Source organism: Prosopis cineraria, unplaced genomic scaffold (genome assembly GCF_029017545.1).
Source record: "Prosopis cineraria cultivar Desert tree isolate PC_DT_omini unplaced genomic scaffold, ASM2901754v1 PC5, whole genome shotgun sequence".
NCBI classification, from domain to species: Eukaryota; Viridiplantae; Streptophyta; class Magnoliopsida; order Fabales; family Fabaceae; genus Prosopis; species Prosopis cineraria.
In genome coordinates, this window is record NW_026555336.1 from 32,578,074 (window position 1) to 32,594,827 (window position 16,754).

Genomic DNA, 16,754 nt, shown 5'->3' on the forward strand with positions numbered 1-16,754 from the left:
TTTGTAAAAAGACCAAGGTCGTACAAAATAAAATTAAATAAATGTGCAAAGTTCTACCCTTTCCTCCACATGAAAATTTGTGAGAGTTTTTTTTTTAAAAAATTGGTAGTCTTTCTTATTTGATAAATGTTCTTGCTTATTTTTCATATATCTTCCTTATTTTTATGGAAGTTTACAAATATTTGCACTTTCCTCCACAAGAAAATTTTCAAGAGTTCTTTACTTTGCTCATGAACTTTGTATCTGTCATCTCATGTTTTCATGAAAATTGGCATGGTAATGATTAGACGGATGAGACCTCCAGGTTTGCAAATTTGGCATTCAAATGGAACAAAGATAATATTGGTAGTATCATTACAAAAAAAGAGAATTTTGAAAAGACTAGAAGGGATAGACTGAAATGGAAATTTCAAAGATAAATATTTCCTCAAAAAACTTAAAAAATCTCTCTGGAAGGATTACAATAAGGTGCTTCTACAAAAAGAATTGATCTGGTATCAAAAATCAAAATATAAATGGTTGAATTGGGGAGATCAGAACACAAAATTTTTCCATGCCTCTACTATCATCTGAAGAAAAAGAAATCAAATCTTATCTCTCAAAGATGAGAATGGCAATTGGATCAATGAGCAAAACTCTCTCAAAAACTTGGCTATCTCTTACTTTGAAAATATTATCAAAGAAGATAACCAAAAGAAACCCAAGGTTATCACTGAAAGAACTTTCCCTTCTTTGTCCTACACCCAGTTCTTTCCTTCCATCGGGAATGTTACTAAGAAATCAAAATCGCCATTTTTGACATTGGAGCTTTTAAAGCACTCGATCTTGATGGTCTTAATGCCAACTTCATACATTCCCACCGGGATGATCTAAAGGAAAGCGTCTTCAAATTGATTAGGAAGGCTTTTAGGGATCTAAAATCAATCGCTGAGGTTAATGACTCCTTTATTAATCTTATCCCAAAATTGGATCACCCTAATTGCATGAAGGATTTTTGCCCGATATCTCCATGTAATGTAAGCTATAAAATTATCACTAAGATCATTTCTATTCATCTTAAAGTGTGTATGAATCACCTTATTGGGGACAACCAATGTAGTTTCATTCAAGGGATACAAAGCAGTGATAATATTATTATAACTCAAGAAGTTGTTCATTCCATGAGAACTAAAATTGGAAAAAGAGGATTCATGGCTCTCAAACTAGATCTTGAAAAAGCTTTTAATAGACTCTCTTAGGATTTCATCGATGATACACTCCATACTATTGGAATAAATAGCCACTTCAGGAAAATCATCATGACAGCTATCTCAACTGTGAGTTTAAGAGTCATTTAGAATGGAGAACCATCACATAAGTTCAGGCCTACTCAAGGCATCAGACAAGGAGATCCCCTCTCTCCTTATCTCTTTGTCCTTTATATTAAACAATTAAGTCATTACATTTTTAGTAGTATAAATAAATCATAAATGTGATTGGAAACCTATTAATCTAACTACTAATGGTCTACCTATTTTCCATCTCTTTTTTGCTGATGACTTATTGCTTTTCGCAAATGCATCCCTTCTTCAAGTTGGAATCATACAAAAATGCCTTCATGAATTTTGCAATGCTTCAGGACAAAAAATCAACAATATGAAATCTGAACTCTATTGCTCTAAAAATGTCAACATTATTAGAGCATTACAACTCAGCAATGATTTGGGCATCCCTCTTACGGGAAATCTTAGCAAATACCTTAAGATTTCTATTCTGCATGAAAGAGCTTCTAACTTAACCTTTGCTCCTCTTCTTGATAAGACTAAGTCTCGTTTATCCTCGTAGAAAAGCTGCTATCTCAACATTGCTGGAAAATATGTTCTCATAAAGTTTGTGCTTTCTTCTCTTCCTAGTTATATTATGCAAACTATGCTCCTCCTTGACAGCATCATTTCTGAATTAGATAAAAGTTCTTAAAGCTTTCTTTAGGACTCCTTTGATGGTATAACAAAACCTCACCTTATCTCTTAAGACAGTGTTACTATGGATAAAAAGAATGGTGGTCCTGGTTTCAAGAAAATTAAAAGTCAAAACATTGCTTTTATTATGAAACTCTATTAGGGCATTATTACTAAGCCTAACTGTTTTTGGGTTCAAATCCTTCGTGACAAATATAAATACAACAAACCTAATATCTCGATGATCAACAAAATGAGTTCCTCCTCTTATACTTGGAAAAATATTTGCAAAGTATAGGATACCTTTATATCGTATGTTGGCTGGAAAGTCAGTAAAGAAGATAAAATATCCTTCTGGTACGATAGATGGTCACCTCTGCTGAAGCCTCTTGTTACTTATGTTTCTCTTAAAGCAGAGGCCATCTTTCATGCTTGAGTCTCTAATTTTTGCTCTATTATAAAGGGCTAGAATATTGAAAAAATTAATCGCTACATCCAACCGGATGTGATCAACTCTATTTTATTAGTTCAACCTCCCAACCCTCATGGAGAAAATAATATACTTGTTTGGAGACCTTCTTCTTATGGCAATTTCTCTATCAAATCTACTTATAAAGCCATTGAGAACTGTGAGAGAAACACCAATTCCAAATTTTGGTCTATAATCTAGAAATGGCTTACGTATGAAAAAAATCAAGTTCTTCCTCTAAAAAGTCACTTCGGATCGTCTCCATGCCAAATTTGTCAATTCGGGAAACACAAATCTTGCCATAAGAAATTGTCCCTTTAATTGCAACTCCCCTGACTCTTCCATACACATCTTACAAGATTGTACTAAATCAAGGCAATTTTAGATAAAATTAGTAAAGTCTTGTAAACTTGACACTTTCTTTTTCCTTTCTTTGTAGGATTGGATACTCTAAAATGTAAACAATAATGTTGGAGGCCTGAATACTAGAGGAACCCCTTGGAAAAAAACTATTTGCTCACATATGTTGGAACATTTGAAAAGACCACTACTCTTATCTATATTCTGAAGAATATATTCTTGATAAAGACATTGGGTAAGTTTGGATGTTAATGGTTCTGCCCACACCAATAAAGCTGCAACCTGTGGTGGCCTTATCTAAGATGACCAAGGAAACTAGATAAAAGGTTTTTACTAAACACCTTGGTTATCTTCCCAATATTGCCACTGAGCTCTTGGCCATCCTTAAAAGCCTTTCTCTTTGTTAGGGGTACAAATTCACCTATGTTAATGTTTACTCCAACTCCTTTAAAGCTTTGTCACTTATTCAATATTATCACAACCCGGACCATCCCTTCAATGAAACTATAATGAAAATCAAAGACCTCAACCATAAAGGATTGGATCATCAAATTCAGCCATGTGTTTAGAGAAGCCAACAAGTATGCGGACTAGCTTACCTGTCAAGTGTCGATCGACAATAACAACATCTTGATTTTTGACAACCCTCGGCCAAAATGTCGCTCTCTTATACAACTTGACTTGACCTAATTTTGTACGGATCTCTATGGCCTTGTATTAAAAAAAAATTGCAATGTTCTTCACCAAAATCCACAAGAAATTTTTCTTGTGGATGAAAATTCATAACTTTATATATTAGATAATTAGATTTTTTTATTGGATATAATGGGAAAAAAAAGAAAAAATATATGATTAGATCTTACTCTTGTGAGATCATGATGTATGGAGATATTAAAAATTAATAAAATTTAAACATTACATAAATATTAATTTGATAAATTTATAATAAATAATAGTGTTTAGAAGATGTAAAATATAATTATATAAATAATTGCAAATAAATAATTATAATAATAAAAGTATAAATAACTATATTTTTTATTTTCTGAACAAAAATAAATCAAAGTATAAATAATTACTTTTTATTTTCCATGCATGTTTTTAAAAGTAAAAAAAATTGTTTGATTTTACAATTTGTTATCCTCGATTATATTCAAATATAAATAATTTAGTTTATTCCATAACTTATTTTATTTAGCATAAACTATTTTATAAGTTGTTATCAAGCCATGTAAAATTTATATAGAAAAATTTGTTATTTCATGATGGTTATTTTCGCATAAATTAAAATCTAAGCAATATCTTCTAATCTAAAATTTATTATACATGCATATAAAAATATAAATTAGTTTTATTTTAGAATGCACTATCAATGTCCATATTAAAAGGATTTAAAAAAAATTTATTCCAACATCTTTTACCCGTACAATTCCTTGTAAGTGGAAACTCATGAGTTTAATTTCACTTATAATCTCAGATTATTAGTGTTTGCTTTCAACCTCAAGTCATCAGTGTCTACCTTCTAATTCAAAATATGCTCATACAATGAAAAATGATATTTTTTATTATAAAAAAATAAAGATGATCTAAAATACATACAATAACTTGTTATTTTTTATAAGTTATTACGTCCATATTAAAAAGTTAAACAACATATTTTGTTTCAAAATTTATTATCCCATTTACCCATGCATTAGAAGTTCTTATCCTAGTAATAACTTGTTATTTTTTTTATAAATTATTACATCCGCACATATTAAAAATACAAATAAAATTTTTATTCTATTCTATGATTGATTACTTCCTATAAATTAAAAATACAAGCTAATAAATTATTTTATCTAAAGTTTATTACTGCACGCCTACCTTTTTACCATTTGTGTAAATTAAATTTATAATTTTATTGGTAATGTCACCCACAAGGTTCCACATCCACTACCCAATTGCTGTCCAACCTTCTCCTTCAATATATAAATAGAGGCTTGTTCACGTCCGAGGCGATCAATGTAGAAGAAATCACCAGTTCAATTGCATTCATGAATCAGCAATACATTAGCCGCAAACTATAAATTTTGATAGACAAGGGCATAGACCTGACCTGGTCGAACGTAACCCGCCAAATACTCATTGAAACACCAAAGACTGAGTGCAGAATATTCCACGCACGCACGCGCACACAATGCAATTTATGCTAATGATTCCATCATGAACATGCATTCTGACAATTTATTGGTTTAATTAGAAACTCAAGAAAAAAACTAAGAATGAGAAAACCTGTTGTTTGAACGTACAAAAAAACTCGAAAGGAAAAGAGGAGATTCTCCAAGCCATAATCTGATTAAATATAAACCAGTTACATGATCTTTACTGTTCGTGTACACCAAAAGGTAAAATTATCATTTCATGACCTAACAAAATTCCCCTGCACTATCTTCTTCTATGTTGCTAGATACCAAATCCAGCAGTATCCTTGCAGCATTGACAAATCCAAGGCGGGGCATGTGGGGGCCATTGCCCCCCAATAATCTAAACCATCCTTTATAAATAGGAAAATCTGTAAAACATATTGAAATCAATTTTTGCAACCGAAATTTTAGATAAAGTTCTAGTCCTCCCTCCCCTCCAACACGATCATTTCTGGGTTCATCCCTGCCTTGCGGCAAGCTAAAAGATGCTAAAGACTATGGATATGACGCTCAAAAGGAGATGTGCAGCCACTCGGACCAGTCACTTCAAGGGTTAGCTTCACAAACTAGACGCGTCATAAATAAAAACGAGGACATTAAATTCTCATAAATAATAACACCATGAAAAAACTAACTCATGATATATGGTTATGGTGCTCTCTCAGCCTTGCTTTATACGCCCCTTCCATCTTTCGCCCTTTCCATCTTTCAAAGAAACAGATTCTTCTTTGAAGGGCATAACAACATCAATGGAGGTTATCCTTTTCCAAATGAAGCTGCTTTGGGCCAGCTTTATATGTTCTATGCATCTACCAGACAAGAAGAGACAGCTTCAAAGGGAGGATTAACAACATCAATGGGGGTGATACTTTTTCAATCGTACATCTGCGGGTTCCATCCAAACGTACAATCAGAGGAAATGCAACCGCTAGCAAAGGATTTAAATTACACCTTCTCTGCAGAAATATTACAATGGTTAGTCATTTTCACAAAAACACTAACAGCTTATATAGGGGATTACATAGTTGTTAATTGTCAAATTCAGTGCGTGATACCAAGACGGTGTGGGAAAAAAAAAGACAGGGAAATACATACAAATAACAGCAATGCAATTTAACGGTTCCATGTCAACACCAAGAATTTAACTCTGCACAGCATAATATTGAGGAGCCAGCTCAGTCAACCATAGGTAGTCGATTCTGGTTACATTCCGTATATACTTGTTATTTGTTTGGACCAGTTCATTAAATATTATGCACTCTGGCTTTTGTTGAAATAATACTGAAGAAGGGTGGATCTGCACCACCTGACCACTTGCGAGGGCCCTGTCATGTAAATAGCCTTACTGTAAGAGAGTATCTTTACAGAAGCAAAAGCAAGAGCGATACATGACAAAATCACAGCAGGTAAAAATTTCAGGCAAAGGTCAAATGTGATTGAAGAATTTCAAAACTTAAAGGCATTCCCAAGGATGGAGTTTGACCTTGTCACTCAACAAATGACAATGGCACTATGAGGAGCCAGCCTAATGATATTTAAGACATGTAATTAACCTGTATGTTCCCTCTGGCTGCTTTACAGCTGCATTCAGGAAAAAGGAAGCAGCAAGGCACCTGCGGTATTGAAGTGTATCATCTCCACAAGAAGCAACATGCAAACCCATTTGTTCAACATTCACAGAAATTTGCCTGCAGAAAACATGATCGACATGTGAGAATGTATAATTGCCAGTAGCATCCTAGAAAGAATGTCATTAAACATATGGTCTAAACATCATAGACCCTACTTGTGAATGTCAAGAGCATGCTTAAGAGAACGGCTATTGATAAAGTTTTCTTTACACCACTTTCTCAGAGCCTTTTCACTTTTGGCATTACCCATTCCCATCAATCTCTTTTCTAGGAACTCATTAGATGCCCGGTACACATTAATCAAAGTAAGGTGGTCTCCTTCTGGACTTGAGAAGCATTTCATTGCAGTTCTTGCCTGGTCAAAAGGGTAGAAGCACAACAATAAACCAAAATAATCAGCAGGCGTTAGATATGGAGTAAGGAAACAGTTTCAGACTAAGATTTCTATAATCAATTTCATGTATTTGAACAACCCACACAACAATTTCAAATACTGTGGTTATGTGATCAATAAGCTAGCACAATAGTACATTATTCACTGATTCATTGTGATGTTCAAATTACTTTCATCCAAACATCAGATAGAAAATGATCACAACACATTAGGTAGTGTCACGACCAATCTTTATACCTCTTCTAACTTATCACGGGGAGCATAAAATATGGATTCCACAGAAAGCATTGCAACGGTTATCAACATCTCCTCCAAGCAGTTAAACTGACTAGCTAAAATAAGAGCTTTAGAATAAATAGGGTCCAAGGGAAGCCGAGCCATTTGAATTCCAACTGGATCAGATAGTTGACAGTCATCTGTTAGAGCACCTAACAAGAATAGCTGCTCCAATGATTTGATGATAGCTGCCCTGTTCAAACATGTGAGACGTGAGCTTTGACTAATGGTCCAGGTTGTAAAAACTTTTTGAACCAGAAGTTGAGGTTGTAAAACTGACTTTAAGAAACAACAATCACAAATATCATTGAAGATCTATCAAGAATACTAATTCAGTTCTGCAGCATGATATATGACCGTTGAGTATTAAAAAGAAACAAAATAAGTTTCAATATTTTTACCCACCATTTACATAATCACTAATTTCACTAAGATATATTCACTTGTCAGATCTAGTTAAAGGAACTGATCTATTACCCAGAAGCCTCTTTCAGAAAAGAAAAAAAAAAGGGTATCAAATTTGGCAAATAATTTACAACCAAACTGGAGACAGCACTACATATGTAAGGGAGAATTATAACGAAGGACCAAAATGTAGTGATTTATGCAAAAATGACCCATTAACAAATCCACAAGAAGATTAACCACAGTAGCAATTAATGGATCCTTTTGCAAATTATAGCATATGTTGATCACTGTAATGTTCTCCGCAGGTAATGCTGTAATGACAAAAATGTCCGTGTGGCTTTCACAATATTGTACCAAATCTGATTTAGCCTACAATCTTACCCTGATGAGGTTAAGCGATAAAAACTCATTAAAAAATTTGCAAGCATAAGAGTATCCACAAATATACAAAAGGGAAGCAGTCAAACCAAAATTCTCAAGTGGTTTTCACCTTGAAGGTTTCTCAATGAAATCAAACCCTAGTATGTCATCAACACCTAAAGCCTTAAGCTGCAAAATAACATTGGAGAGGTTGCATCGCTTAATCTCTGGCTTTGTTGAGTCCTCGAGTTTCTCAAATTCAATTTCTGGATAGAGACGAAAACATTTTCCAGGTCCCTCACGCCCTGCACGCCCACTAATACCAAGAAGTCAATAATCCTTCTGATCCACTCAATCAATAATATATCGTCTTCATCCATCATTTCAATTGAGCTGAGCTGAGTGAGCTAAGCTAACAGTAAGTTTCACATAAAACTAATGTAAATGGGAAGAGACCAAATGAGCCACTAAATATGATGAATGTGTTCAAAAGTTAACTGAGCAGAAAATGTTACACATTATACAAAAATCCTATTCTAAATTTACCTGAAAGCAATAATAAAATTGGACATGTATCTGCTTACGACCAAATTAAACAACAAAATATCTTTTGAAACACTAAAGCTACATTCACACCCCAAAAGACCACGCCAAACAATACCATGTATTACTTGGAATTCAAAAGTTCACTTTACTAAAATTGTTTGATGCCCATTCATTGAACTAAACAAAATAACACTTGCAGCAACAGTCAACCATATCAAATGCTCCCAAGCATAAATGTAGCAACGCACCTCCTTTGCAGAGCTTGGGACTTGGATGTAGGTACCACAACCAAAGATTCCATTCCTTTGCCAGGGTCATAAGTGCGTGCTTTAACAAATCCAGGATCTACTACATACTTGATTCCAGGAATTGTTACTGATGTTTCAGCAATATTAGTTGCTAATATTACCTTCAAGAACAGAGCTGAGTTAAAAATGAAGAACTACAATATGGTAAAAAATTACAGAAGAAAAACCGGTATGCTCTAAGAACAAATAATGTAATGTTGTTTATTGATAAAAATCTCAAGTTAATTAAAAAATTAAAATATATGATAACTAACACAAAATAGGTGATACTCAAGTTATGAAGCAAAAATTTGGCAAAAATTGCTGTGTATATCCACCTATTACTACTGATAATATCAGCTTGCAGAGAAGACATAACTCCAAAAGGAGCAGTCATGAAGAAAAGGGATAAAACATAGCAGGTGATGGCAAAGATGGAAACAGTTGCTGTAGCTCTTCCACGACAGTAAAACAATTGAATGACAGTTATCACTTTAGTATGGAGAAATACTGACAGGAGCATTTGGGTAGGTTAGCTACCAAAACACAATCAAAGTGATTCGATGATGAAAGCAGTAGCAAAGAAGTTGAAAAAAGGATATTGTTAGAACTCAAAACAGAAGTGAAAATGATTTCAATTTTCAAAGGCTGTCACGTCGAAAGTGACAGAAATGCCACACATATTGTGTACTTAAGGCTAAGAGTAAGATACTCTGCTATTAATCAACAAAGAAAAGGAGGGATTATGATTATACAGAACAAGTGCCCAAAGAACTTCCGGAAAGAAAATTAGCATATCAGAAATAGGCATTACACAAATATTATAAATGCCCTAAATATATTGAACCAGCATTTAATTTATAATATGAAGATGATCACCAAAATACCTTGCGAAATCCAGATGGAGCTGGTGCAAACACTCGCATTTGCTGCTCAGAAGGAAGAGCTGCAAATATAGGCACAGTTAGAAGCTTCTGGCTGCCTTCAGGTAACTGCTTGAGTCGCTCATTTATGAGCCTTTCAATAGATTCAATCTCTTCTTGCCCAGTCAGAAATACTAGTATATCACCAGGGCCCTCCTCCAAATGAATCTATAATACCGAAGATCATGAACTTAAGGAACAAGACCAAGAACTTCATTTATAAGTCCTCATCATAATGAGTCTAAAATATATGCAATGTTAAGCATAATAATTTGAATGACTGATGTAACATAGTAAAAGGCTTAAAAAAATTATACATCATAAGGAGAGATCAAACTGTAAATGAAAACCAAAAATGAACATAGCAAATGAAGAATTAAAGCACCTAATCACCCAAAATTTCTGGAAAGAAGGAATTAAATAGTGCAGACCAAGTGAACCAATAACCTGGAATATTGTTATCAAGGAAGCATCTAAATAATCTGCCTCTGCATGGCGAGTGTAAAATATATCAACAGGAAATTGCCTCCCTTGAACATGAACAGCTTTTGCACCGCCAAAGTACTCAGAAAACACTCGCGCATCAAGGCTTGCAGACATAATGATTAGCTTCAGTGGAGCATAATTTCTGTTATTGTGCTTCCTAAGAAAACTGCCACGCTGACCACCATTTTCTTTCTCCAATGACATGCCACTCTTTACATTCTTGTTTTCAGAGTTAAGGCTCTGACCGTCAGAAAGAATATCAGAACGAGCATGTTGCACATTTTTAAGCAGGCCAATCAAGACATCAGTGTGTACAGTTCTCTCATGGGCTTCATCAACAATTATAACAGAATACTTGGAAAGAAATGGATCCAACAAGGATTCCCTGCAAGCACAACGAGAGGCATATCAGCATTCTCAATGAAATTTACTTTTAATACTACGATAAAGAATATATTTGATATGAAGCTTGTTCAACTAATTTAAACCACGTATCCATATTAAAAAACTATTAAACAAGAGTGCTAAACGGGAAGGTTATCCCCTCAAAAAAACCACTTCTTCAATCTCATCAACTTAAGACATATGACATGAAAAGTAAAAGCTTATCAAAAATGTTTATCAATGCATATTTAGTATTTGGTTTTTAGGTTAATATGTCAATCTAATGGAAAAGGATAGCAAGATCATTGCCATGCCCTCTCCTGAACACCCCCCCAAAAAAAAAATATCTGGAGAGCCAAATGAAAATGAAAATTGTATGATATCAAACCATTAATAAATTTACACCCAATGAAAAGTTAAAAGCTTATAAAAAAATGTTCATCAATGAGACATTCATTTGTCAATCTGATGGAAAAGGATAAAAAGATCACAACCATGCCCTCATGTCAACTCCATTCCCCTTTTTTATATTTGGAGAGCCAAATAAAAATGAAAATTGTATGATAGCAAACTGTTAAATTACACCCCAACAGTATTACTTTTAGATAATAGTATATAGAACCAACGCTCGTAAGGAGTCCTATTGAAACTTAGGAATATAGGCCAGCCTGCCATCTGCATCAAACTAAATGAAGTTTGCCGAAAAAACCTGCTAGTGGAGGAAGACCTCATAAGAATAAGAGACATAGGGCTAAAGAGACAGCCAAAAAAGGATCAATAAGTAAAATGAAATCTAAAGTTATACAACGGTTTTACCTCAGAAGCAACCCATCTGTCATGTATTTAATCCTTGTTGAACTTGAAGTAGCATCATCAAATCTAATAGAGTAACCAACCCTTTGGCCCAATTCAACACCGCATTCCTCAGAAACCCGTTTTGCTACAGTAACAGCAGCAACACGCCGGGGTTGAGTTATCCCAATAACTTTCCCATCAAGACAAAATCCAGCATCAAACAGGAATTGGGGGATCTCTACACAGTTTAAAGCAAATCATGTAATCATCGCAACACACTAAAAACATAATCTTTATCTAGCTTCTGTATTCCAGTAAACAGATGGGAAAATCACAAAGCTTATAACAAAAATAACCATAATATTTACGAGGATAAAAATGTAACCTACGTGTGGTCTTTCCACTTCCAGTTTCACCAACGATTATCAAAATATCATTCTTTCGCACCTCTTCAACAAGTCTTTTCTCAACTAAATGGCAACAGTTAGGATAATGTTAAGTTTACAAGAAAGTATAATTGAGAACGTAAAAGGCACCAAAAATAATCTCGACCCAATACCTGAAGCAATAGGAAGTGACTTCCTTTGTTGTAAAATCTTCTGTCTCCTGCATAACAAGAAGTATATTTACAGATAATACCAAGGCAATCAATATAATAAAGCCCTAAACCTATTTTGACTCACTTGCAATAGAAACTAGTGCCACAACATTCAAACATTTAGCTCAAGTGGCTCTGAATAGAAATTCCAGCCATGATTAATCTATCAGCTGGATTCAAAAGAAAGATTGAATATTTCATATTTATAGAAAATTTTACCGGGAAGGGAAATCAGTTTGACGATTCTGATTTTCATTGGATAATTTACTGCCAGGCTTCTGGTTGCCGGTAAAGTTTCTGAATCCTCCTTGAGCCATGGAAGGCATCACACCAAACAGCAGAACAACTTGAGCGAACTGTCAGGAGCTAAGCAGACAATCAACAGAAACATGATAATAAATAAAAGTTAAAACGTGGTTCATTTATCACATATTAGCATGAAAAAAAAAGTACAAAGAGAATGCAGCTCCATTTTCAAGCCAAAATACTTCAAACAGCCAATCAGCCAAAAAAAAAAAGGAGAAGAAGAGATACAAGGCGATGAAGAGTTACCTAGCTGAGATTTCAAAGGGAATGAAGAAGTCGCCACTGTCTTGACTTTTTCATGAAGGTCAGTGTCTAGCAGCTGCAGAATCCTGCTGCCGGAGCGGGGAAGGGAGGAAAAGAAAACAGAGAAGAGGAAAAGTTTGATGAGGATTTTGGAAGGGAGGGAGAGGCTGGAAACAGGCCAGACCACCATGCTTTGACCAAACAGACTAGCTAGGGCTAGAGCCGTCACTGTTCCTAAAGCCGATGAATAGTGTTTTCAGTCTGGAGCCGCTGTTCCATCCAGCTTGGTTGGAATAGATTTGTATGTGATATTATTGATATTAATATTGATTGATGATTGATAATCCGTCGGATTATTGTAGATTAATAGTAGGATAAACAATAATATCCCTTCCGTACCCATATTGAAGAAATAAAGCCACCGCCCAAATCAAAATTAAAATTAAATTATCATTAATATTCCATCAATAAAAATAAACTCAAAAAAAATAACATCTAAATATTTTCATAAAATAAAAATTATCTCAGAAAAAATAATATAGAAAAGAAAAAACAAATTACAGTTAAAATCATAGCAACCAAAATCAGAATTCCAACCCAAGAACAAAACATAAACAATAGGCTTATTTAAAATTGTTATTTTTGAGCAAGTCAGTGATGGCGAGTATAAAAGGTACAATACCAGGAGTAAACAAAATAAGCCCTCAATGAATCATGCCAGCAACATTGTCAGGAAGGTGTGGAGAAAGAAGGACCTATCTAGGTTTAAGAAGGCGAGACAGAGTGAGGTGAATGATGATCGGACAGAGCGGTCTTGCGATCACAAAGAAGAACCGACTGAAGATATGGAAATGCTTTTTAGCACAGATAAGGGAAACAAGAAAAAACTAGTTGGGCCATGATTTAATTGGGAAGGCCCAAACTCTATAAACATTGAAATTATGAAAGACAAAGAAGCAATAACCGCATTAACCAAGCCCAATTGCGCACTAGGAAAGTCCACAAAAAGGCTATACTCGGTCATTAAAGGAAATAGAAAGAATTTGGGCTCTCATTCTCAACCCATCAACGAAAAATACAAGGAGAAAGCCATTAGTGCTTCTGAGCCCGTAAACGACACCTGACTGCAGCAAATAACATTTACTCGCTGAATTTAAAGGTTTAGAATATTAGCAATGTTGATAACCAAATGCTGACTCTCAATCATTCACAAAGAAAGCCTCTTGATCTTGACTCCTCACCCAGCTTTATTCCAAAGACACAAATGAGTGATGACACCATCATGGATAACCATAGTAAAAATCTAAGGTCTCAGAATACATTAATTCTGTTGAAGATGAGTATATTGAAAATGAAGACATAGATGATGATTTGCTCTATAAGACTTTGAGAATACTCCTATTAATGAGGATCTTGAAGATGATGATTTTAGCGATGATCAGAATGAGAAAATGCAGTCTGATATCCGTGGTTAATCAGCGTTCCAGGTTCTTTCTTCGCTTTTATTTATTTTTTCCATGAATATTATTGGTTGGAATTGTAGAGGTTCTTGTGCTAAAAGTTTTCCTTCCAGGGTTAAAGAAATTTCTAATAGATATAATGCTTAAATTTTTATTTTACTCAAAACCAGAGCTAGTGGTGCTAGAGCTGATAAAATTGTTAGAAAATTGGGATTCTCTGATTGGATTCATGTTGAGGCCACCGATTATACTGGAGGTATTTGGTTACTTTCGAATAATGATGTAGTTAATATTGAATACTTATACTCTAATGTCCAGTTGCTTCGTTGTAAAGTCAACATCCCGTATGACAACACTTCCTACCCTTTATCTTGTATTTATAGGGATCCTAATCCCTATAATCGTGATGAACTTTGGCAATCAATTATCAACTTATCCAAAATCACTAATGAACCTTGGCTTCTTGTTGGTGACTATAATGCTTACCTATCTTGTGAAGATAAACATGGTGGCAATGGTTTTAACTAGAAATCTATGAAGCTCTTTAAACAATGCATCAACCTTTCCAACCTTCTTGAGCTCAATTTTAGTGGAGAAAAGTTTACTTGGGAAAAAGGTAGCATAAAAGAAAGGCTTGATTGGGCTTTCTACAATACGGAATGGAGACTTTCTTTCACTAATGCAAACAGCCATCATCTTCTTAAATTTGGTTCGGATCATCGACCAATTCACATTCAACTCAGCAAGAATTATGTTTCCAATCTTCATGCAATACCCTTCAAATACCATGCCGTATGGTCTTTAGAAGATTCCTTTAAGACTCTTGTCAAAGATTCTTAGTGTGATAATGATTGGACAAACGAAACTCTGAAGTTTGCTAAACTTGCTGCCGATTGGAATAAGAATAGTCTTGGTAGTATCTTTGCAAAAAAAAAAAAGAAGAAGAATTTTAAGAAGACTTGAAGGGATTGATAAAAATAGAAGCTCTAAGGACAGCTATTTTCTCAAGAAACTGGAAAAATCCCTTTAGGAGGACTATAATAAAGTTCTTCTTCAAGAGGAATTAATTTGGTATCAAAAATCTAGATGCAAATGGTTAAAATGGGGTGATAAGAATACAAAGTTCTTCCATGCCTCTACTATCATCTGAAGAAAAAAGAATCAAGTCCTATCACTCAAAGATAATGATGGCAACTGGATTCACGATCAATTCTCTCTTAAGAACTTGGCCATCTCTTATTTTGAAAACCTCTTCAAGGAAGATAGTCAGAGAAACCCCAAGTTTTGTATTGAAATAACTTTTCCACCATTAACCTATGACCAATCTCTTTCTTTCTATAGGGAAGTGATTGAAAAAGAAATTAAATCTGCTGCTTTTGACATTGGAGCTTTTAAAGCGCCTAGTCCTAATGGTCTTAATGCTAACTTCTTTCATACTCATTAGGAGGATATCAAGGATAACATATTCAAACTAATTAAGTCAGCCTTTAGAGATCCTAATACCATTACGAACATTAATGATACCTTCATTACCCTTATTCTTAAACTTGATCATCCTACTTGTATGAAAGACTTTCGGCCAATCTCTCTCTATAACATGAACTACAAAATCATAACTAAAATCATCTCCAACCATCTTAGAGCTTATACGAATCATCTTATTGGGGATAACCAATATAGCTTCATTCAAAGTAGATAGAGCAGTGATAATATTATTATTGCCCAAGAAGTAATACATTCCATGAGAAGTAAAGTTGGGAAAAGAGGCTTCATGGCTCTCAAAATTGATCTTAAAAAGGCTTTTGATAGACTTTTTTAGGCTTTCATTGAAGATACTCTTCAAGCTATAGGCATAAATTCTCATTTTATGAAGATCATCACGGCAGCGGTCTCTTCTCCTTGCATGAAAGTCCTTTGAAATAGTGAACCATCTAAAGAATTCAAACCTATACGTGGCATCAGACAGGGGGATCCTCTTTCTCCTTATCTGTTTGTACTTTACATTGAACGCTCATTGCATTTATAGTAGTATTGATACAGAGATTGGAAGCCCATTAATCTAACAACTAATGGACCTCCTATCTCACATTTATCCTTTGCTGACGATCTGTTACTTTTTGCAGATGCTTCTCTCACACAAGCTGGGATCATTTGTAAATGTCTTAATGATTTTTGTATTGCTTCTGGACAAAAAATCAACTATGATAAATCTAAACTCGTTTGTTCCAGAAACATCAATATTAATAGAGCCTTACAACTCAACAATGAATTGGAAATTCCCCTTACCGAAAATCTTGGCAAATATCTTGGGATTCATATTCTTCATGAAAAAGCTTTTAAGTTAACATTTGCTCCTCTTATTGAAAAAATAAATTCTCGTTTATCTTTTTGGAAGAGCCGTTATCTCAATATTGTAGGAAAATCTGTCCTCATTAAGTCCGTGCTCTCTTATCTTCCGAGTTATATTATGCAAATTATGCTCCTCCCCGATAATGTTCTTTCTAAATTAGACAAAAGCTCCTGAAACTTCCTCTGGGACTCTTCCGATGGAGCAAAAAAACCGCATTTTCTCTCTTGGGATAAGATCACTAAAGATAAGAAACATGGCAGCCTTGGGTTTAAGAGAATAAAAAACTAAAATATTGCTTTCATCATGAAGCTATGCTAGGGCATTATTACTAAGACCAACTATCTTTGGGTTCAGA

General features: G+C 34.5%; 1 protein-coding gene across 4 annotated transcripts; it reads right to left on the reverse strand.

Moving 5' to 3' along the window:
* Positions 1-5,084: 5,084 nt before the first annotated feature.
* Positions 5,085-12,877, reverse strand: LOC129311410 (pre-mRNA-splicing factor ATP-dependent RNA helicase DEAH10). Of its 4 annotated transcripts, none has more exons than XM_054953711.1 (14): positions 12,593-12,877; positions 12,260-12,396; positions 12,002-12,048; positions 11,832-11,912; positions 11,464-11,680; positions 10,225-10,648; positions 9,742-9,945; positions 8,816-8,976; positions 8,152-8,337; positions 7,215-7,446; positions 6,739-6,938; positions 6,506-6,640; positions 6,048-6,277; positions 5,085-5,908 (listed from the first exon to the last, which is right to left on the reverse strand). In XM_054953711.1, the coding sequence occupies exons 2-13, from the start codon at positions 12,364-12,366 to the stop codon at positions 6,094-6,096; spliced, it is 2,178 nt and encodes a 725-aa protein (XP_054809686.1). In that variant the 5' UTR covers positions 12,367-12,396; positions 12,593-12,877; the 3' UTR covers positions 5,085-5,908; positions 6,048-6,093. The 4 variants fall into 4 exon arrangements, with proteins under 4 accessions (XP_054809686.1, XP_054809687.1, XP_054809685.1 ...); XM_054953712.1 differs by having other exon boundaries at positions 5,085-5,903; positions 12,260-12,406; XM_054953710.1 differs by having other exon boundaries at positions 12,260-12,406.
* Positions 12,878-16,754: the final 3,877 nt, after the last annotated feature.